Source organism: Dermacentor silvarum, chromosome 6 (genome assembly GCF_013339745.2).
Source record: "Dermacentor silvarum isolate Dsil-2018 chromosome 6, BIME_Dsil_1.4, whole genome shotgun sequence".
Classification (NCBI taxonomy): domain Eukaryota; kingdom Metazoa; phylum Arthropoda; class Arachnida; order Ixodida; family Ixodidae; genus Dermacentor; species Dermacentor silvarum.
The window spans coordinates 84,325,790-84,350,025 of NC_051159.1; the positions used below are offsets into that span (position 1 = coordinate 84,325,790).

At 45.1% G+C, this 24,236-nt stretch overlaps 1 protein-coding gene across 1 annotated transcript in view; it reads left to right on the forward strand.

Moving 5' to 3' along the window:
* The first annotated feature begins 4,740 nt into the window (after positions 1–4,740).
* LOC119455698 (ras suppressor protein 1) overlaps positions 4,741–24,236 on the forward strand; it is a 41,698-nt gene continuing 22,202 nt past the window's right edge. Inside the window, exons 1-6 of the mRNA XM_037717122.2 lie at positions 4,741–4,915; positions 6,057–6,107; positions 12,253–12,320; positions 17,126–17,178; positions 19,451–19,569; positions 22,769–22,851. Coding sequence (XP_037573050.1) covers positions 4,759–4,915; positions 6,057–6,107; positions 12,253–12,320; positions 17,126–17,178; positions 19,451–19,569; positions 22,769–22,851 — 531 coding nt within the window. The 5' untranslated portion in view covers positions 4,741–4,758. The remainder of the gene's footprint in view (positions 4,916–6,056; positions 6,108–12,252; positions 12,321–17,125; positions 17,179–19,450; positions 19,570–22,768; positions 22,852–24,236) is intronic.

Genomic DNA, 24,236 nt, shown 5'->3' on the forward strand with positions numbered 1-24,236 from the left:
CTGCGCTGGCGTCATACACTTCCATTGTAAACAAGGAGGCAACGGAGGCAGTTCAGGCAAGCAATGGACGCGTCACCACGTGATAAACATGGCAGCGCCCACGGGATCGCCGCGAAAGCGTGGACGTGCCTTAACCGGAAGTAGGCAGTGTTTTGAGAAGCGCGTTGGCGATGACGTATGTCACGTGACATTTCGAGAAGCACTCGGCGAGGAGAGGAGACCAGCCGACGAGGAGAGTAGCGAAGGAAAGAACGAAACGAGGGAGGGCCGTTTTTCGACCATCAAACGCGTGTTTTATAACTCCGCTATTACGGCACCATTACGAAAAATTCTCGCGGCTACGTGTTCGTTGTATACTCATGCACAACTGTAACAACGCAACTAAATTTCGACCTCTGGGGGTTTAGGGGCCCTTTAATAAATAAATAATTAAAACAGCAATATCTCAAAAGCGCGAAAGGACTCGATAGCAAATATAGGAACAGCGTGGATTGTGCTATTGAGCGGCAAGTGCAGCGTATGAGGAATAAAAATAATAAGGAAAATGCACAGCATGGACTGGGGACTTTTACAAATAACGCAACCACGCGTCTTTTCTTACCCAAATGGTCTGACTCTGCTTGCGCTGTTATGCACCCCATTTTTGTTCCCTTGTATAATTTATTACGTTGTTTTCTAAGCCAGGTGGTTTGCTTTGACTTGTAAGTTGGTGCCTTTCTCTCTCCTTTTAAAGACATCCGTTCCTTGTCTGATGCGATGATTTAACTTTCATTGAAAAAGTGTTCGTTCGGGCACTTGATATGGAAATGAAGTCGTCGGCAATCTTATTCAAATTGATTTTGCGGGAGAATTCTTTGTGGGCGTGCAAAATTGCCAGGTGGTTCAAACGGGCTTATCCAGTAGTCGACCGCAAGCACATTTTTAGTTGCCGAAGGCAAGAAAAGGACCTCTCGGATGTGGTAGACGAGACCGGTATGGCCAACGCATTTTTTTTTTTTTCAGTTTGGCAATTTCCGGCAAAATGTTTCGCAGGTGTTCGCCCTTGCCCCCTGTAAACATGTGCACGACGTCTTCGAGTGTGTGCTATGATGCCGACCTTTGCTGGCTTAAAATGTCGATCAGCATATTTCTGTGCAAAATCAGGCGTCCTGGTTCAAGGTCGTCACCGTAGAACTATGTTATATATGCTTCGTCTTCCTTCCCTATGGCAAGCTGCTCAATGTGGGACTTATGCTGCCACATATCAGGTGGATACCTGTTGTTTAACGAAGACAGCACTGTGTCAGGTACTTCATAGAACCTTAGAACCTCTGGCGGTATATGTCACTCACTGATGGAAACACTTGAGCTCAGGAACTTTCTTGATAGCGGCGTGGAGTCTTCTTTCGCCTAGCGGCTAGAACACACGGGTCCTCAACTCCTACTTTTCCTGTCTCTGCCATACATACGCGGGTCACGCGATTTATTTTGTAGTTAATCTGCGCCGAGTTCAAGCTTGGGCCATTCGAGATGGCTGGTCCCTTCGCGTGCGCTGTCTCCCCGAGCGCGTAGTGTTATGTTCTCGCTGTGCTTATAAGATTTATTTTCCGTATTTTCCACCGTATACGGTGGAAAATACGTTTCCTTTTCAGTGACAGACGGGTTAGCGAAGTACCGATAAGCTGCCCACGGTTGGTTTAGTCGTTAGTGTTCATGCTGTGTTTGTAGCCGGTGTACATTGCAACGTCCGCAGCCGCGATAGAAGCGAGCTCGACGCCTGTTTTCTATTTCTCCTTTTATTGCGACAGCAATTGTATCGACACTCCAGGCAAATGTTCGCTGTTGTCGTCACATGTGATATCCCGTATGAAGTCCAAAAGTCATATGAGTGAGCGACCCACACACTACGGGTGCGAGAAAAGCCCGTAACACTGAGCCGAAAAAGATGGCGGCTTGATGGACATTATCTTCCCACGCGTTCAATATTCGGGTTAGTTGGAGGTTACATGATCAAATGCGCGCATGGGGAGGAGATCACGCGTCTTCTCATCTAGCCCTGCCGCAGCAGCGAATGACTGTGCGCGGTTGACGCTGACGCGGCCCACGTGCCATATGCAATTGCTGGTAATCATTGGGGGGGGGGGGGGGGGGGTGCAATGACCAAGGGCGAGCAGGCATGGCTGCTAACTTCATGCACGCTGTCTTCCTTCTTAGGCTGTTTTTCCGCGCCCCAAGTGTTGCAGATAGCACATATAGCCTAAGTTAAGAGACAGGGGTAATTGGAGATCGCTGACAGAGGCCGTCCTGTAGTGAACATAAAAATATGCAGATGATGATGATGAATTTAATTTTCGGAGTAGCAGTGAATCGCATGGCTGTACGAACCGTTCGTCCCCGCTGCCGGCGTTCTTTATAATGCCAGCGTTGTGATAGCGACTGCTCCTGGTTATCCAGCGACATATTTACAGGCTTACATGGTCGGTGCATTGCACGATGTTTGTTAATTTAACTAGTCCGTAAATGTCACTACAATTCACATAGGCGATATAACCAACGTACAGACTCGTGTGAGGGCCCACGTTTTTACCGCAATTTTGACTAGCCTTACATGGGACCGGCCATTTCATCTAATTTTTCCAACTACGAGTATGAAATCCGGCGCAAACCTCCGCCGTGTATAGTCGTGTACAACTTTAGAGGGCAGCGACGTTCCAAGGCCTTCCAAATTAAAGGCGGATGCACACGAGCATCCACCAATGGGCGCGCACTCGAGACTGACGTCATGAGCCGGACGGCCGGTGACCCCGCCGACGGAGGACATGGCCGCCCGCGCTTCGAGCTGGGCCGAGTTGCGTCATCGGGACTATTTCTTTAGCCCCGGTGGCATTCGGTAAAGTCCCTTAAAGCAATATATATATATATATATATATATATATATATATATATATATATATATATATATATATATATAGGACTTTAGCAGTCGGCTGCTGCGCTTCAGTGATCAGGGCGGGTGCCTCTTCCTGTCTTGTTAAGTTGTAACCGCCTTTATATATATATATAGTTGCGACGCGCGATAGTACGCTGCGCGGGAAATTCGCAGTGGAGCGCGATCGGAATCAGCGCTGAATGCGATTGCTTCTCAGTTGGATTATAATATATATATATATATATATATATATATCTTTGCTTTCAAGTTGGGGGTGCGGCTCTTACACGGATTTACACGGTAAGTATCTTCCTTCGTGTAAATTATCTTATGTTTCGCTATCACTAATTGCACTAAATGCAGTTTCGCCTTTCCGGCGAAACTGCAGCCTCTTTTTTTTTTATTTTGAGTCCTAGTAAAAGCTCTGCTGCGCATGACTGCTATTGATTCTGATTTCGAGTGAATCCGGCTTGGTCTCACTTCAGTTACTAAGTTAATTATATATATTTATGACCTCTGCAGGCACGTTGCGATTTTTACATCCCCAATAAAGTTTGTAAATTATTATAAGTTTTTTTTTTCATGAGTCGCTAGCATTACCTACTGGAAAGAGAAGCAATGCTGAGACACATATCATTGACGTGCATTTCACTCACCGTTGATAAAAGACTCTGCCGAAAGGGTCACTGAAGTCTGCAGATCTTTCTCAGTGTCAAAAAAGCACGCAAATCAATTTGTAGCGAGTTGAACATACAGCAACATATTCATTCTTTAGACATAGACTATCCATATCATTAGAAATAATTGTTAGTTCACACTGGAAATTAAAATAACACGTTGAAGGTGAAAAAATACGGATGAGGTAGCCGCCGTTGGTGCTTCTAATTCGCTTGTTTCCTGTTGTCAGGATTTCCAGAAATAAAGCGAAAGTATGAATAAAAGCCGTGCACGTCCGCTTCAACAATGATGCAGGTAGCTTTTAGCCACAATAACAGTTTAAGGGAATAGGTAGAGGCAACTAAAAAGAAAGCATAAATGATTTGGGTAACAGGACTCTGATAACGACATTTTTGAAGTGAAGGGTGGCGTCGGCATTGCCTGGGGGAGGGGGGGGGGAGAGGCTGGAGCCCCCCCCTTAGTCGGCGCTTGTGCCATCACTACGTACTATCGACGAAAAAAGTTTACGGACGAAGGGATCTGACAAAAAGCTGAATATCGCCGCAGCCTCAAAACGCACTCTGGTATTCCCATTTACAGCCTCTGCTGGTATATGCGAACAACATTGTGATGTACGGTTCTACTGATTACTTTTAAAGGCTGCTCGGATATTTAGCGTTTCCTGAGATCCCGTGGTCCGTAAACCTTTTTGGTCTATAATACCTGTGTAGCAATCACACAGGAGAAAATAATTTTATCTGTAGCTAGATTGATCCGTGTACTGCGCAGCACTACGCAAAACAATTCTTAGCTTGCAGTATCCTGTTTCTTATTTACATGTAATTAAATAAAAGAAAGATCCAAGCTGCATAGGACGGCGTGTCTATAGTTGTGTAGGGAATATCGCTTACAGCGAAACTAGTCTTTTGTAGACAAAACTCATGCTCTGACGAGGCAGTAGCGACATCTGAAAGGTGGGAAAGTACCTCATAGGCGTTCTGTGAGCATCTTTACATTTGTATATGCCGGTGCTTTCGTTCATTTTTGTTCCGACCTTCGCGCTGTTCGCGTGGGCACGCGGCCAGGCCGGGGAGTCCTGCGTGGGACGCGCGCGCGCATAGCGACCGTGGCGGCACCCAGCGTCTCGCGAGTGAAACTGCAGTGAGTCGACGTCCGGAAGTCGATCAGGCAGGATGGAGCACGACACTAAGCACACTTCCTGTAATTGCCTGGATTTTAACAAAATGGCCAAGGTGAAGAAAGTGGTGGACGAAGCCCGGGAGCAAAACAACCCCGAGCTCGACCTGGTCGACCGAGGAATCACGTCCATCGAAGAGATACCCGGACTGTGTGAGTTGCGGCTCTACGAAGGCGTACTCCTCTGTTTTTGACCCCTTTTCCAAATTTGGCGCGGCTCCGTATTTTTAAACCGGTTGTGATGTCACATCTGCGGGGGTTGATTCACGTATATGGGGTTTACATTTTGCTGTGCATTGCGCCGTTGTCTTGATACGTAGCGCAACATTGGCCGCAGAAGTGCTCTCGAGTGTTGATAAAATCTGTACACATGTGGTTGAGCGCTGTTAGGGAGAAACACGGACGCTCTCGCAAACAGAAAGTAAACAAAGCAACGCATGGGCATGACCTGGGCGTAGCCAACTAAGTTCAGCCTCGCGTCTCCGCGACAGTGCAGCCGGCAGGCTGTTCAATGATTCTAATAAAATTGCTCGAAGCTGCACAATTAGTCAAATAATTTCTGTCGCCTGTTAAAGCTGCCGATCTGTGTCGCCTTGTTCATGTTGTAACCATACTGTCTGCACTATGATGAGCATCACCAAATTTCTTTTTATTCCAGGTTGATCCTTACGCATACCTTAAGATTTTTGTTATTTGTTGAGAAATGCGATTTATGTAACGCACAAGCCTGATTTGAGCAACGCATGCCTCTGTGTCAACGTCTACAAACGCCAGTAAATTGCTTGCTAGTACTTACGTCATTACACAGATACGTTTGTTTCGATCATTGCCATTATGACACTGCGCGTCGCTAATGTGTCGCATTATGACACTGCGCCAACATAATATTGCAAGACGCTCGCTTTCGCTCATGAAGAAATCGTAGCGTTTACCGAATGCAGCGCAGTATTTAGTGTTTTCACACGCCCTGTTTCGCAATCGCGAAACCGTTCGTTATGCGATATTCGCATGGTGCTTTGTGTGATGCAAAGTCATGTTTCATGCAAACTCGTCGTAAAAAGTGCGCATGATGTTCTCAATTGCAGTGTCATGTTTGACTTGAGATTGCACTGGTCCCAGGGAATGTTGTATATTCCCTTCGTGTGCTTGTGCACGAGTTCTCTTGAGTAACGTGTACATGTTCCTAAATATATTGATGAGATGTCTTATTTTTTATTCGGATGTAATTTTTTAAAATGTGTATTGATTTCGATTTGTTTGCTAAGGACACACATTACATTTATCTGTTTTTCAGTCTCCTTGCCAAACTTGACAAGGTTGACATTGAGCCACAACAAAATCAGAGGTAAGTGTGCCTAGAAAGAAAATATTGACTATGATGTGAATATGACTAAGCTTGGCTTCCCAAGATATGTGCATTGATTAATTTCCATGGCATTTGTGAGCATTGTTTTGCCTGCTGAAATTGCTTAAACTTATGTCTTGTGCTACACACATTAATAAGTGGTAACTAATTGTCTCGTTGAAATGTCACAGTACCATGTCTGTTTGCCTGCCACCGTATATCCATTTAGTTAAAGCTCCCTGTGGGCTGCCATAATCTGCGCTGCACTGTTGTGAGCTTGTGTATAGCACCTGCTTGAAGGCACTAAAAAAGTGGCAACACTTCTTGCAACAGTCCGAAACAAGCACATGTTGGGGTCCTGTGATGTAAACAGTAAAATTACCACTGAACCTGTCTCACGATGAATGTCAAAGTTAATGCGATTAGCATTGAAGCAATGTAGCGAAACACCGTTTTGTCAGTACTGAAATGTGTAGGCAGTTGGCCTCTTCTATTGCGCCTCTTACTGCACATGCTGCACCATCTAGCAACGCCGCCATAAAGTCCGTGCATAGTGCGGGTTTGATTCTGCCGACCATCAGAGAAATTGAAAGGCTCATTTTTATCATTGTAGAGTGGCACATGCCCAGTAGCACGCACCTAGTTATCAAAGTTAACATCGCAGATGTCGATTGAAGAGCGGCACACGCCTACTGCCACATATCCAGGGACCCAAATTGGTATGGCAGCGTGAACCTGCTTGTCTCTGGGGCCTTGGACGGAGCGGAGCGTAGAGAAGGGACATCTGGCCGAAACGAAAACTACATTTATTAAGACTGCGTCGGGAAGTGCCCGGAGCGCCTTTACGTCTCTGCTGCTGCGATTATGACACTGTCTTGACCGAGGTGCAGCCACTACAGTATCAAAGAGGTTTATCGAAGAGCAGCACAAACCAAGTGGCAAATACTTGGTGCTCCAAGTAGGTGTCAAAGAGTTTCATTTAGGAGTGGTACATAATCGGTGCCACATGCCCAGTGCTGCATCTCCAGTGGCCTATGTCGGCGTCAAAGAGGTTCATTGCAGAGCAGCACATAGGTACACAGTGCCACATACTCGTGACCCAAGTTGGTCCGACTGGTAGCACGTCAGCCTGGCACAGCAGCCTGACGTGCTACCCATTTGGCAAGGACTACCCAGTGACCCAGGTTGGTGAGAGAATGGTTTTAGACATAGATAGTTAGATAGACAGACAGTCAGCCCCTCGAAAGTGTGGGAAGTACCTTAAGAATGCTAATCACTTTAAAGCTTTTATGTACCTTTAAGCTTGGATTTGATGGTGCTTAGAAGGTGGGGGGGGGGGGGGTGGACTGGTGGCAGGAACTACTTGCCACCTTGTTTCTCTGCTTAGTCATTGGGTTTTCACAGGCAATCATCCCAAATACCGGGATAACAGCTGCCCCCAGCTCCTTGCCTTTAACGTCAATGCCATAAATATGAGGATTTTGTCGTCCCTGCAGTTTTTATTTACAGGAAAGCTTTAGGGTATGTGAACAATCCTATTTGCAGAGGCAATGGATTTCACAGTGAAGGTGCCAGTTTGTTAGTCAATGTTTGCTTTTATGACCTCTGCTCATAGCAGATTCAGTGTTTCCTATTTTCATTCCTTGATACTCTCCTGCATATACCTCAGTTTCGTGTTGTGCTTAGTGTGTTGTGTAGTTAATTCAGTGCTGCCATATAAGAATTGGAAGGCAAGAAACAAGCAAACAAACTCGCTGTTTAGTGAATGTACTAGTACCATTTATTCTACAGCAAGCACCACACCTACTTGCAGATAGTATGGGCTGCTACACCCACTAGCTGTACTGCATGTTTATAAAGATCAGCAAAAGCAAACATTTTGTAGTTAATTGTCTTATTCTTTTCATGGAAGTTGCTGAGATGGCCTTCTATGAAAATACTTTGCACTACTTGCAAAATAATAATATGAGCATGAGGAGTCATACGACATGGTATATAGGGATTTACAACATTGAGCACACAGGTTGCTTGTTATGCATAATAATAAGAATGTGCTGTAAAACCTTCATGCTAGCATTATTTCTCATGACAAAAAAAGATATCAGTTTCTTTAGACTTTGCGGAACTTCATCAACTGAAAAGTGCTACATACAATCAGTGTTTTCTGGTGGTGGGGCATCCTGTTGAGACCATCATGGTGTGTTGTGTAATCAATACTATTGTGTTACTTGCATTTCTGCTGACTCTGTGTACATGAGCTAGGTTCATTTCAATGCTTTTCTGAGAGTGGGGCATGTGTTTAAGTTGGACATAAGCGTTAAGTGAAGCAAGGATTATGACCCGCCGGGGTAGCTCAGTCAGCTAAGGCATTGCGCTGCTGAGCACGAGGTAGTGGGATTGAATGCCGGCCGCGGCGGCTGCATTTCAATGGAGGCGAAATGCAAAAACGCCCCTGGGCTTGCGTTGTAGTGCATGTTAAAGAACCCCAGGTGGTCGAAATTAATCCGGAGCCCTCCACTACGGCGTGCCTCATAATCAGAGCTGGTTATGGCACGTAAAACCCCAGAAAGAAGAAGAAGCAAGGATTAGGTTGTTGGAGACCGAGACTGACGTCCGTAGGGGGGGGCGGTTTATACAGCCAACTGCTCAAGATGGCGCTAGCGCGAGCCTTCATCTCACGCATTCTCTCCTCTTCGTCATTTTCAGTTTTCATCACACTCCCGGGGCTGCGTTGCACGTTGTGCGCCTCCAGGTGGTAAAGCCGCTGTACAGGACGTCGGACTTGCGTCGACAGTAGTGTCGGGAATGACCGCACCCTAGCGTCCTCTCCTCAAAACGTTTTAATGTCACGGCCGGTCTTCAATGCTTGAGGCGCGGCGTGTTTATGTCCTCGACCACAAGGTTGTCGGGCTGTTAGTTTGAAGACAGCATCGGCTTGCTATGTTGAGCAGAGCATATGAACAAGAGGTATCCCTTCTTTCACCATTTCCGAAGCCGTAGAAGAAGCTTTTCTGGATACCGGACTTGTCGTTGGGGTGGCTGCACCAGCCGGGGCAGCTGCATGTAGCGGTCGTTCTCAGTGATAAAATTGTCATCCTTGCTCGAAACCGTCGAGATGGTGTACTCGGGACTGCGGTTCCGAGCAGTGCATCTCTGGTGATGTTCAGTCTCCTCACTGCGGTGACGGTAGGAGGAGTGGTGATTTTGCAGCAGCAATTTCCGGGTGTCCCACACTTTGTTCACGAAGTAACTGAGAAGAGTGTACTTCTCACTGTAGAGGTTCGCTTGCATCCAGTGAATGGCCTTTGATGTGTGATCTGCTCGCATTGCGCGTTGACTCCTTTGGCCTCGTGCAAGACTGTAGGGGTAGGTGAGCGGTTCAGCAACTGGTCTCTTGGGCTTGGAGTTGTTCTCTGGAACTTTGAACCAATGATCCACCGTGGTGTACCGTGTTGGCGACTCATTCAGATGTCACGTGTCGTCGTGGTCGAACAGGCTGGACTTAAATTTCGAACATGGGCTGGAACGAGGCTGACTGACGTAGTCGACATTCTTTTCCAGGCTATAGGAGGCCGGCTTCTGTTGCGACTTTCTGAGTTTAGATATAAATTGAGTCAGGAACGGAGTGGAGATAAAGCTGGGCAACTCCCTTGGTGGTTTGGCAAGCATCGTTGGTGTCTTCTCGGTGTCAGTGACGCCTATTGCACCAAGTCGCCACCTATCCGTCGACTCAATTTCGTGTGCACATTGTTTCTTCTGTTCACACGTAAGGAATAGGGCGGATGTGCTGAAGTTCCAATTAGGCCAGGCATCAGTGTTCTTATAGGATCAGATTACTATTGGTGCATAGTGACCGGAAGAATAGAACGTCTAAGCAGCGATCTATGCGCAGTTGAGACGGTCTTCGGTTGGCTGACAATTGTTCTAGCTAGTAGTGATATGTCTGCACCTGTCCTGATGCAAACGGCCACAGTTTGGGCGTCCGAAACCACCATTCCGTGTTAGTTCGACTACTGCTTGACACCGGCAGCCAGAGAACCTTTATTCGACGCTACCTGTCCAAAAAGTTCGACCTGCCTTCCCTCGGGACAGAAGACCCCAAACTGTGGCCGTTTGCATCAGGACAGGTGCAGACTTATCACTACTAGCTGAAGCAATTGTCACTGGCCGCTTGACACTTTTTGTTGGATCATGGTTGACAAGTGGATCACTGCTCTCCGGAGACGGGTGGTTGCTATCTTGTTTCCATATGGCGCAAAGTACGGAAAGGTGACGTTTAGAGCATAACTTGCACTTGAGCCACGCGGCGTTGCGGCACATTCGTGCTACATGGCTCTCTCTGCCACATTTAAAATAACATTTCTTTCTAGCAAGCCGGCGTCTGATCTCATGGGCTGACAATATGACGTGGCAATCCTTTATGGCGTGGTCACGGTTATCGCACACCCGCCGTGGTTGCTCAGTGGCTATGGTGTTGGGCTGCTGAGCACGAGGTCGCGGGATCGAATACCGGCCACGGCGGCCGCATTTCGATTAGGGCGAAATGCGAAAACACCTGTGTACTTGGATTTAGGTGCACGTTAAAGAACCCCAGGTGGTCCAAATTTCCGGAGTCCCCCACTATGGCATGCCTCATAATCAGATCGTGGTTTTGGCACGTAAAACCCCATAATTTAATTTTTAACGGTTATCGCAGAGTACAAAGCAGGAATGGTCGTTCGATGCAGATCCTGCGGCCAATGCTAATGCTGACGGTACCGGCGGTGGTAGACAAGGTTGGCATCACCCGTGTCCCGTGGAGGTAATTTTCAGTAGGCACCTTGAATGGGAGGCCTAGCTCTCTTCTCTACTCTCGACTCACACCTGCAGGAACTTCATGACCTTTCACACCTCCTCTTGCCGCGACCTCGAAGTAGCTCCATCATCGGGCTCAGTCTCCTTCATACGTTGACGGTAGAGAATAGCGATATCTTTGGGAAGCGATCGCATAAAGACGCAATGAAGGATGACCGCGTATTCTGACGCTGAAACCCCGAAGCTGCCGAGGCAGCTTTTATGAAAGTGCACCTCTTCGTAGAGTTCCCGCAGCTGCGATACCTGAGAAGCGCGATCAATGAGTGCGATGGCAAGTAAACAGTTGATGTGGTCGTCAACGAGGGTGGTATGACGGCTGAACTTCTCTTGGAACATTTTCACTGCTACAGCGTAGTTCGCTTCCGCCAGACGCACACCTTCGATAGTATGCTTCGCTGCTCCGGTTAAGTAGGATCTGAAGTACGAAAATTTCTCGATGTCGGACAGCTCGCTGTTGTTATGGATCGTGGCCTCGAAATGTTCCCAGAAGCCCTGCCACTCGCGAAGTTCACCGGAGAAAACGGGTACCTGTAGTTTCGGTAGGGCAACTCGTTGTAACGGTGCTCGGGAACTTGCTTGAATGGAGACGTCTTGGGTGGCGGTTTCACTCAGAACGCTCTGTGTGGCGCTGTCTCCGGCTCTTGTAGCAGAATTCAGAATGAAGCGGACCGCTCGTGGTGTTGCGGACCTTGTCATGGTACTCCAGAGCGACGGTGGCTTCCGCCTCATACTCGTCACCGTCGTCCATGAGGTCAACAATCTTCTCGTTGAGCACTAGTAGCGCCGAGTCCTTGTCCTTCAGGCCATCCAAAATAACTTGCAGGTCAGGTGACGAAGGATGCTCAGCTTGTAGCGCTTCGGTGGCGGACAAGATGAGCCTTGTAGCAGCGGCTCGAAGTACGCCTCTGCTGCGTCGCAGTCGATCCATCGTCGGTGCAGGACGCCAGTCTTCTCCCGGGTTTCACGGCACCATATAGTACTATGTTGGAGACCGAGACTGACGTCCGTAAGGGGCGATTTATTCAACCAACTGCGCAAGATGGCGCTAGCGCGAGCCTTCGTCTCACACGTTCTCTCCTCTTCGTCCGCTTCAGTTTTCATCAAGGTCATTAACATGCAGTTTGAGACATCCGTGTCTAGAGATGATTTTTTCAGTGACACTTGTAATCTTGACATATGCATGTTATGCACCAGTGTAAAAACATAGGCTCACAATTTGCTTCCATTGTGCTGACCATTTTAAATCTTCATAGCTTTATGTATTGATAAAGGCGGTAAATTTTGTTTGCAGTTGTTCCTGCTAGCATCGCAAACTTGTACAACTTGGAAATTCTGACACTATGCAACAACCAAATTGTGGTAAGTTGATGTACAAGCTCTTTATTTGCCATGCTAAGGATGGAGGAATGTAGCATATATTTCTTTGGTGAACAAACATTAATAGCTACACCATTCTCTTCGGTACTTTTTGTCCCACAAAAATAACAATTTATTACTAGTTATTCATACTTATCTACGACAATGACAAGTTAAGGAGGCTGTCATTAGTACCAATGCACTAGATGTTCTTGTGGAAACAATTCCATGCTCCCTGTATTGTGCCAATGCCAGTAGCAGTTTATCTTTGCAGGTAAGTTCATGAAGTTTAACAATGTTAGTGCCACATGTCACAATTCGTTATACAGGGTGTTTCAGCGAACACTTTCAAAAATTCTTAAAGGTTGCCTGTGGCAGATAGCACAATTCTAGTTCATGAGCTGGTCTACTTGAAGAGGCAGACATTACTTGCACAAGAAATTTAAATTTATAATTGAATAATTAACAGAAATTTACTAATTAAGTTCTGAACTAATTACCTGATGGTCCATATTGCAATTTACAAATTGTAGCCGTGGAGTTCGCAAGGCGGATCCACTTGGAACGAATTCTCGGGATGACACCAGTTTCGAGATAATTCCTGAACTTTGTGGAGAAATGCATTGGCGTTCCAGTTATGGGGGGTTCTTAACAAAACTTCGCTTTATGCATTGAAACACAAAATTAACTGGAACGCCAATGCGTTCCACAAAGTTCAGGAATTAATATATCGAAACTGGTGTCATCCCGAGAATTCGTTCCAAGTGGATCCGGATCGCCTTGCGAACTCCACGGCTACAATTTGTAAATTGCAAAATGGGCCATCAGGTAATTAGTTGAAAACCTAATTATTGAATTTTTGTTAATTAGTCGATTATGCATTTCAATTTTTTGTGCAAGTAATGTCCGCCTCTTCGAGTAGACCACCTCATTAATTAGAATTGGACTATCTGCCACAGGCAACCTTAAATAAATTTTGAAAGTGTTCGCTGAAACACCCTGTATATATGCTGTACGGGCCATATTAGTGTAATATATAAGTGAAGATTGCAGGAAGTTTTAGCCTGTGCATAAAGGAGCATAGTGTTACAAAAGGTTAGTAACATTTGAAAATATCCGCACACGGTCTCTAGAAACATTTTTCTTTCTCTCGTATAACCCCTTGTGGTTGCTCAGTGGTTATGGTGTTGGGCTGCTGAGCACAAGGTTGCGGGATCGAATCCCGGCCATGGCGGCCTCATTTCGATGGGGGCGAAATGCAGAAAACACCCGTGTACTTAGATTTAGGTGCACGTTAAAGAACCCCGGGTGGTCCAAATTAATCCGGAATCCCCCACTACGGCGTGCCTCATGATCAGATAGTGGTTTTGGCATGTAAAACCCCATAATTTAATTTTTTTCTCTCGTATCACTTTTCTGAATTGCCTTAGTTTACCGTATTCATCAGACGTCCACCATGTGCGATCCTTGCATTTCCTCATCATGATGATCTAGGTGGCTGAACTTTTAGGATATTATTTCCAGCAAGTGCTAGTTGGCTAAATGCGCCAATGTGGTGACAGAACTTTTTGGGCAAGCATTCGTCTTGTCAGCATTTCAACTTTAATCATTCTTAAGTTCATTTTCTTTATAAATGGCTGGAAAATGACACGAATAATGCACAATGAGCTGTCACGATTGTCAACCTGATTGTAAACTTGTCATGATTGTCATGAGCTGTCAACTCTCTGGATGTTCACCAAAGTGAAAGTGGTATGGGATTGATTGTACTGGTACTGCAGCACTTGTACTAAGCCATGAGAACTTCCCAGTGTGGCTGAAAGTTCTCGAGTTTTCGTGTAGCTGGAGGGAAAGTTAAATGTATACAAAGAAGGGGAATGCAAACAATGGAGTTCTTTAGTTCTTGAATAAACACGTAAATTATCGCCTATTGCGTACTTGTTCGTTGTAACACACTTGTCATCATTAAGCCGAAGTAGGCATCAACACCCTTATGCCTGAAACTTTCTCCACTTTTCATGAATGTGGAGAAAGCTTTTCAGGGGATTTCTCAAAACTTCCTCCCCCTTGCATATTTGTGCAAAGCTATTTTATCTTACCACACCCAGCAGCTCTTCCTGGTTTCAAGAGAGATCAGTTTTTTGGCCGTTAAAATGTTTTAACACATCCAACGTTTTTGTACTAAGTCTAGATTATCAGGTGGCATTTCAGTTAGTTTATAAAAGTGGTCCAGAAGACCAACAGAAAAACTGCAAAGCTTTTGTAGTGTTTTGCATGACCTGAGAAGTTATCAACTGCATCATCTGAGGATGCTGGGCAAAGTTGATATACATGCCATAGCTTCTTTTGTTCACCTCTATTGACTGTAATGCATGCTGAAACCTATTGGTAAAGACACACAACTAGCGACACTAGATAGGTTTAGACTGGTAGGGTAGTCTCTCGAAACTACAGTGTAGACCTCTTGTAACGTAAGTCGCCAGAGTCGCGAATATCCGCACTATAAGCGGTACCGCACTGTAACCAAAACAACTATTTTATTGCGATAATGGACACTCCAGGCGCATTTCTGCTGTCGCTCTCACCGTGCTCTAGGTTCCGTATTCGCTTACTAAATAAATGAACAAGCACGGTGTCATGTACGCACAAGCAAACATGAACACATCTCGCTCGTTGACCGTGGAAACGAACTGTCAAAACGCTCGAGTGACGAAGCACGGCGAACGAATTGACCTTCGTCTTCGTGCTATCATGCCTCTTGCTTCAACGTGACCTATAAGCGGCGAAAACATGGCACGCGGCGGACTTTCCCCGTCGCAGATTGCTTTCAAGATAGGGCCAAGGTGATCGTAGCACCGAAGGGGACCGCCGCAGATTACATCCTGCTTCGGTCCACTGAAACCGTTCCGCATTGCTTTGCTGGCGAAAATCCTCTCCTTCTGTTTGCGCCAGTCCCGAACGCAAGTTTCGGATTCTCCGAACGCCCGTGATGCGGTCCGATTTCTGTCCGTCTCCACACACATGATCACTTTCCTTTTAAATGCGGCATCATGATGAACTCAGTACTTCATGCTGATAGAGCAGACACAGAGAATGCATGAAGACAGACGGTAGACTATTGCTTAAGCACGTGTACTGCAGCACATGGAGGAAGCTACGGTAGCTAGGCTCGAGAGTAGCTAGGCTCGACGCGCGTGCGAGGCGGCCATTTTGAAATGCCGACGGCTATATGGTAACGCAGATTTAGGGTCGTACTCAATTCTAACGCGCACTCAATTCTTGGACCTGTTTTATCGAAAAAAAAAGTGCACGTTAGATTCGAGTAAATACGGTATTTGTGGCTTGAGGGGAGCGTTTGCCGTCTAGGTTGACTGCTGAACTTCCAGGCAGCCTCACTGTAACCGGTATTTCATGTCCCGCAACTGCACTATAAGCGACACGCACATAGAGTGCTATGGGAAAATTAACCGGAGTCTGAAAAGACTCTATTATATCCGGTCCTGCACTATAAGCAGTTACGTTATAAGTGGTCTATACTGTATTAGAATTCACTTCGGTGAAAAAGGTTTGTTATTACTGAAGAAAACGAAGACCAATCTTCCCCATATTGAATTTTGTGCTGAAACCACAACACTATGTGTGATGTAAATGTGATGTCACTGATTTCAAAGTACAATGTATTATTATTATTATTATTATTATTATTATTATTATTATTATTATTATTATTATTCTTAGTGTACGTATGTGGTTGGTGCATGAAAAAGTCTCTAAACTAGGTTCATTCATTGGTTTCAGGGCAATGTAGTCTTTCTTTGTTGATAACTATACCTGAGTAGATGCCGTCACAATTCATGACATCACAGTGAACTCGTGTGGGAACATCATGGTGTCATCACCACCCATCTTTTGTTCTTGTATCTTTCCTGCATGTACCAGACCTCCTTCCATGGTAGGCTACGTGGCCGCTTTGCTATTGCAGAACTACAATTTACTAATACAGCTTAACTTAATAGTCCTCTTTAGTGTAGCCTTAAACATTGCATCCACATTTTCATACATTGTGAATGACGCTCCTGTATGAACTGAAAGGTAGATTCTTTTCCTTCTTTTGGTTGGTGTTGCTGTGTTATGTTGCCACATGTTGATTTGTTGTTACCACATCTTCTTTTCCTTGGACCTGCTGCAGAATTCTAAACAAACTGTAGAATAGCCGTTGGAATCAAAAGCAGTGAAAGTAATTGAAAAGCCAGTGTTGTGTTTTATGTGATGTAAGAAATTGGTACATTCTTTATCAGCAAGGACAACTAGTTATACATTTGAACCTTGTTCTTAAGAAATCGCATCCAATAAGAAAATACCTTCATTTTATCTGATATTTATTATAACCACATATTCTTTACACGCTACCATCAGCAAGAGTATTTTCTGATTTACTTTTGTTATATCCAAGAATTTATCATATCCATGTTCATTATAGTGAGATTTCGATTGATTTATGAAGTTTAGTGAAAAATGTTAGACAGATGTTATTGCACAGGTGAGAAATGTTTATCATTGCATTACTGCAGCAGCTCCAGAGAAAGTGACCTTCAGAATTTTCTTGTAGGATGGAGGTAAATTTTGTTTTGCCTTTCTACAGCGCAAATGTTTATTGTGCAACTAGGTGAGTCATTGAAAATATTGAAAATAGAAGAAGTGTTACATTTTAGCAAATGGTGACAGGTGTGATTATGATTATGAAGTTTAGTGCGCAGTGCCTCACAGAGTGCTTGCTGTGATTTGACATTTCCTTTCAATGCATGCAGGAGTTGCCCTCATCAATCTCTACAATGCCAAAACTCAAGATCCTGAACTTGGCGTGAGTAGCTCTAATAAGCATGCATACTTCTGATATTGAGTTTTCCCTTGTCGTGCTTTCCCCGTACCTACCTAAGCAAACATTCAGAAACATATGTTTAAATGTTTTGCAAGTGTGTGCAGATTTTAGAGATTCTAAGATAAATAACTTACCTTGTTGCAGTGGTTATGGCAACAACATTCCAATGTTAGTTGAATGCTAAGGTACTTATGTATTTATATTTGGGTGCACATAAAGAACTCCAGGCAGTCAAGATTTGTACGGTTCGCTCCACTGTGCCTCAGTAAGGTGCAGTACGGCTTTGGGGCATTAGCATACTACTTATCGAAAGGTTAAGTATGTTCAAAATCTACACATGATTTTTTTTCTTGAATGCTATATGCTCGCATTATTATTTTACTCTCTGGGTCTCTCAGCTTACTGGGACGTTGTGTGCATCTTCAGCATTTTGTACGGCCGATGAGTGTCTAGGAAAGCTTGAGAGACCTGCCAGGGTCCCTGTTGATCTGGCACATTTTTTGCTCCTCACAGTCATTTCCTATTCTGACTGTCCTTGTGACGTCAATGTGGCATAAGCCAATGCGAATGCACAAGGACAAGCATGCAACTAATGAAGGCAGTAAGCAGTGCGTCATCACACAATGTACAAATTGCCAGATTGACCTGGTAGTGCTGACACGATGCATGCCACCTACACGTTAATGCGAAATTCCCTAGTTCCACTACCAAGTGACTGGTACTTTGCACCATCGTGCAGTGCCATGCCCTTCATAGCTGCTGTGTGGTCTCTATAGTTCTAGTGTGCCATCAGCTGCTGCTGCTGACTCACTGATGACATCATTGTCTTTCAACGAGGGTGGGTGCTTATGTGATTCAGCCAGTAGCTTTATGCTATTCTCCTAGGGGATGCATGTTTCCCTATTTAGCTTTTTCTGTTTTGTCTTCGTTGTTGTAGAGTGGATGTTAGTTGCTTTTTCTTCTTCTGTTGTTTTGTTCTTCACAGTTTCATTTTGGATTTCTTATTCTTTGAGAGCAGTGTTAATATTACTTGCTATCAATGACTGTTACTTGTCAACAGCAGAATAAGTACAAGTACCAGCAAGTTCTTTTAATGCGGTACGCAGGGCAATTTTCATGTATCGTGGATTTGAAAAAAAAAAAAAACAGTAATAACCTTGTGCTTTGCACTATTTCAATGTTAATATCAAGAATAATGAAAGATGCGTTCACTGCCAAGAGTAGTAGCAGCAATTGGGGCTGTTTATCTTCAGTCTCAAGAACAAATGGCAACAGTAATGTGTTCAGTGTGATTGTTTATTTAATGGATCTTTAATTACGTTCTATTACTATTACGTTCTACTGATCACCCCTGAATATGAGAGCCCATTGGTGAGAGATGTGTGCTGCTTTGGATGTCAAAAACTAGGCTGTGATTGTCAGCAAAATGGCAAAGTGTTTACAGGAATGTACAGTGAATGCTCTGATACAGCTTTTTCACTTGCCATTGATAAACGCAACCACTTGTAGTTAATACTTCAGCCCCACCAACTTTGAAACTACCTCTGGTAATTCCATAAATTGAAAACTGATCAAAGGGCCATACTTTTTTCCCTTGAGTGTAATGGCAAATGTCCGTGGTGCAGTCCACGCACAAATAAAGAGCAGAAATGTATTTGCATTGAGAAATGGATGTATTTGAGGGTGTAAGTAGTAATTGGGGTATATTTTTTTTCGGCTCTGATTGGCTACCTCGTTCATTGCTGGCAATGTCCTTGGTTCAGGAGCAACTAGAGTCTGTATCACAGGAACGGTATGGCTTCGAAGGTGTCCTCATTTTTTAGCCTGGACTTCATGCACAGTGTGCATGAAGTCTAGGCTGAAGCCATTGTGCTTCAGAAATCGGGGTGGCATGCATATACTGGTATTTTCTGAAATATTCTTTCGTTGTCATCGTCATGATCCAATAACCCATGTCATTCATCACCGCATTTCCCTGCCCTTCGCACCTATTTTGTTGCTCTAATAGACCACTGCCTTTCTGCCCAAGCATTACATGGTCTTTTTTATGAAATATTTATATGGGTGCAGCGCTTTTCTTTCTTGTGGCCGCTTTTCTCAGAGGTTCATGCTTGTCTGTACTTTTCTTAGAGCACAGCCGCAGCAGTGACAAGTATCCACTGTGAGCCTTAGGAGGGGGCCAGTCATGGGCATGCCAGAAAATTCATTTTGCTTTGTGTAGTGTGCATACATCAGTATCCTGCTCTATTCCCAGCATAAACCGGCTCAGCAGCCTGCCTCGAGGGTTCGGTGCCTTCCCCATGCTTGAGGTGCTCGACCTCACGTACAACAACCTGAACGAGCAGTCCCTGTCCAACAACTTCTTCATAATGGGTAAGGAAACATTACAAGTGTCTCTTGGCAACTGTTTGTTTTCACTTTGTACAGCACATTTATTGTCGACATCACTGGCGCTGTGCAAACAAGAAACTGAAGTAATCCAACACCTGCTAATAGGTCCCTTAGCCATGGCAACAACATACATGCTGCAGGGCTTGGAGTTGTCAAGAAGAGATGGTGCTGTTGTTAGGGTCAGTAGAGGCAAATGAGATAACCATGCATGTAGTATAGACCTTTCATTGGGCGAGGAGGAAAGGTCTGGCAACCAGGGCGTGGTGAGCCTTTCCTTCTTTGTGGATTGTGTGTGCCGATGCAGTGCTATTTGAATGTGTCACCATCATCACGTAGTCTGGAGTGATTTGGAGATGTTTTAGTTAATTTTGTGAAATACCGTATTTTTCGGTGTATAAGTCGTGTTTCTTTTCTTAATTTTTCGGCGGTGCATTTTACAGAATGCACCAGTGCGACCTATATACGTGTTCTTTTTTCGGGAAAACTACTGTCAAAATGAGATTGGATGCTATGGCCATGCCAAGCGCACTGGGTTGACCTCCTCTGGCAGTTGCTATGGGTTGTGTGCGCGCTATGGAGGTACCGGGTTCTTCTCGTGATCGAGTTGCCGAGCGCCGTGCGAGGACAGAGCAGCAACGCAAGCGGCGGCAGGAGTCGATCGACCCCGAAGTCATCGCATCGGCAGATCACTTTCAAAATACGGCGCGTGCCGCTGTGCGAACTATGCAGTTGCTACCAGAATACAAGCCACTCTTTCTTCCTCTCGCTCTGCCTTCCCGCTTTCCTTCCTTGGGCGCGATTTGGCTCACCGTCACACGCTTTCACTCGCTTATATGGCATACGGTGCGCGGGGATGATGTTATCATCCTTGGACTTTATACGGAACATCACGGCGACCACGATGGTAAAAATGTGCCTGGATTGTCCATATCGTTGCTATCGCAATTATATGGCACCCATACGCTTGCGCGTGACCCGCGTTCACGAAGTGACACGTCACTGTAACTTTTTTAAATAGCTTACCGAATGAGCAGGTGCGTCTTATACACCGGTGCGACTTATATAAGTGTTTTTTTTTCTGGAAAAACTGCCGTCTTGGTGGGTGCGACTTATACAAAGGTGTGACTTATAGACCGGAAACTACGGTAGTTATGTGATGTCAGAAACGTGCGCAAATTCTAATTAGGAAAACGGTTGCACCTACGAATGTCAGCGAGTGCACCGTGTATAGATCTTCCTCAGGTGGAAGAATGGAGGAAGTCTCTCTCCGGAGACTTCGGGACGGGGCGGCCCTTACACCAGCCATCACTTGCGCTTGGGGTCAACCATATGAAGACACTGTCCAGTGTCCGAAGTGCTCTGTTCCTGCATCTGCAGTGGATGCCCACCATCTACTTTGGGCGTGTCCTGTGACAACGACAATTCATGAAAGTGTTCTTAAACGTGTGAAATTGAACATTAATCAAGTATAGAAGACTATGAAGCATGGATTATGGATAGTGCATTTTATAGGTCACTGTTGCAGTATCTTTATGAAGCGGTCCGGCATGCTTATACTTAACTCCATTATGATGTTATGCCATGTGGCAACCCAAGCGAAAAAAAAAAATGAAAAAAAAAGGGTTGGTGTTAGAAGAGGGATCAAGAGATGGCGCCACCATCCCGTGCGACACGTTGGGCGAGTACTGCTTCTGAACCCTCCGCTTCCCCGGTCTCTGAAACACAACTGCTCCCCTGTATTTCGAAATATCTTGAAGACGCATGCCTTTTTGGTGTCAATGGGAATATGGAATGAGTTTTCACTGCACAGTTGCAGTCCTAGTAGATGCTGCTGCTGCCTGCTCTGCAGCGGTCGCCGCTAGCAGATGACAGGGCACAGAAGGGCACTATTAAGATGTGCTCGCCCTTCTGATTGGTCGAAGAAGCCTGCAGATTCCACAGTGCTGCATGGAACTACTGAAACAGAGTATATGTATTACTTTGAGACATTAAACCCATAAGTTGATTTCACTGTATGCAAATGAGTTTGCTAGCATTTTTGGAACGCTTACGACAAGCTCCACTATGTGGGTTTTGCTAAGAGAGAAGATTGATATCTGGGTACACATTTTCTCAAGTTTGTGGCCAATGGATATCGCTCGCTATCCATGAACATTATATTTGGCTGCTGAGACAACTAATGGCCTTGTGGATACTCCTTTGAACAAACCTAAACTCTGCAGTTCTTACACTAACATTGTACTTTGGTATAAAATCTGTTGTGTTTATAGTGTCATCCTTAAACAAAACAAGCAGTAGTATTATCTGTTTGCGAGCTCTTGCCTGTAAACAAAGTAATTGTGGACATGTCTATGGGAGAATTGTTTGGGTGAGCATCTCGCAGTGACATTATAAGAAGATAGAAATCAGCTAGTATCGTGATCCCTGTATCCTGAAATGGCATGCACAACAATGCCAAATTCAAATCTGCAAGCACAGTTGTGAGCCCATGGCAGTAAATAAATTGAAATGCAAATACTTCAGTCCGTCACGGGGTTAACTGCCATAGAACGAAGCGAAAAATCAGTTCTGGTTGGATCCAAGAAGCAGCAGCACTGTAAATAGAATATTTGGGACTGTATAGGAGGTAGCAGCACCTCTGGAGTGACGCTAGGCGGAGCTTCATCCCAAGAAGGTGCATTCTTTGAAACGTGCAGTTGCCTCCATACATGTGCAGCGATGATCCTCAAGGATTAATTTAATTGCCCATACACAGGGACTGCACCATATGCAAAAGATTGCCTCTAAGATGTGTGTCACATTCCATTGTGGCTGTCGGCCAGCTATGGATTATGGAGGCCAGGAGGGGACGGCGCCATCTCTTTCATTCTGTGTGCCAGCACTTGTGTGTGTGAGACTGGTGCCAATCTTCATCATTCTTTTCTTTGTACCAAAGGTGTGAGGAACGGAAAATGGTATAATTTGCTCTCGCTCATGACAGTGTGCATAATGGAACCTGGTGATTATGTGCACCATACCAGAAGTTTACAAAGGTTCAAAGTACAAAGCGTTTGCCTTTAAAAGGGGTCTGTACTGTACCATCCATTTTGCTATAGCCACAGTACCGTGCATTTGTGTCTCACTTCTTTCTTTTTTCTTGAGTTCATTTCTTCAATTAATGTGTTAAATTTTTTGCCTGCAGATACACTGCGGGCCTTGTACTTAGGTGACAACGAGTTCGAGAAGCTTCCTCCAGCCATTGGACAGCTAAAAAATTTGCAAATTGTAAGTATGTTTTGAACGCAAGCAATTTTTAACAGATGTGCACCAGCATAGGGAGGAAAATGACCTTTTGTGTATCATTTCAGCGACATGCTATTGAGTTTCTTGTGAAAGAGAAAATTCCGTCATAGAAGTTTGCCAGCCTTAAGTATACACTTAATGATGCAAACACAGGTGAGAGGAGGTCAGACAAATATTTACGACAAACCTTGTGGCAGTTGACCTCGAACTACAACAAATGAAACACATAAGATTGGTGGGGAATCTACCCAATATAGAAAGGGATGTGGCTGTAGCTGAAAATGCAAGACTGCTCAAAATAGGGTACCGTGCTGTTCAGTAGATGATCCAAAGACTAGGTTAGTGCGAATTTTGCCTGTGTTGTATTCCTTGCTTTTATATACGGACCACTAAGTCGAGCGTGTAAGGGAGACTTCAGAACACCTCTGAACATACAGTAAACCCTCTTTATAGTGGAGTGAACGGGACAGTGAAAAACTTCAATATAAGCGGCAATTCGATAAAAGTGGATGCGCCATAGAAGCTGTAACAAAGTGTCCCAGCTGTTTGGCAACACCGCGCAAGTAAAGAAAAAGATGCCTATGTTATCCCACTTCAGTGACGACTGTACTTCCTAATTTTTCGCCGAGATAAAGGAGGTCAGCTCAGTATGCTGCAAGTTTCTGCCGGGGGCAAGCAACGCCACTTAGAACGTATTTAAGCATTGTCTAAGTCCATAGTCACCACTACACAGGCACTCCCGAGTCTATGCGATTGTAGCTATCTTCCAAGGTTTTTCATCTGTTGCTAGTTATTCAGCATAACGCCCCACCACTGCACCTATGATCTTGGTGTTTGTAGGAGAAGGTGCGACAGCCAACGCGTACGAGCAAAGTCATCTTCAGGGTTCTCCGTAACGGCACTCACATGCTGCATGCCAGACACTCGCCAAAGCTGCCAAAGCTGGACAGGCCTAAAGTATAAAGTCTCGATATTGCACGCTGCGCACCCGTACTGTAGAATAACCTGCACTGGTGCTATGATTACCGTGGCACATGCGCGCAGCGCAACGATGAAAGCGAGACACTCGCCAAAGCTGCCAAAGCTGAACAGGCCTAAAGTTCTGATATCGCGCGCTGTGCACTCACACTGATGCAATGACTACTGTGGCGCATACGTGCAGTGTTATGATAAAAGCTGGGCCTGAGCCTAGAGCAGTGCTCCCATATCGTTCTCCATGATCTTCGAGATTGGGAGATGTGCCATCTGGCTATCTCAAAGGCTGCAGCTTACGTATGCAGCTAGAGGGAGCCTACATACGCTCGAGTTGCATGTATGTAGGCACCGCATGCCATCTTTAGCCAAAGCCATGAGCCAATGCTCTAGTG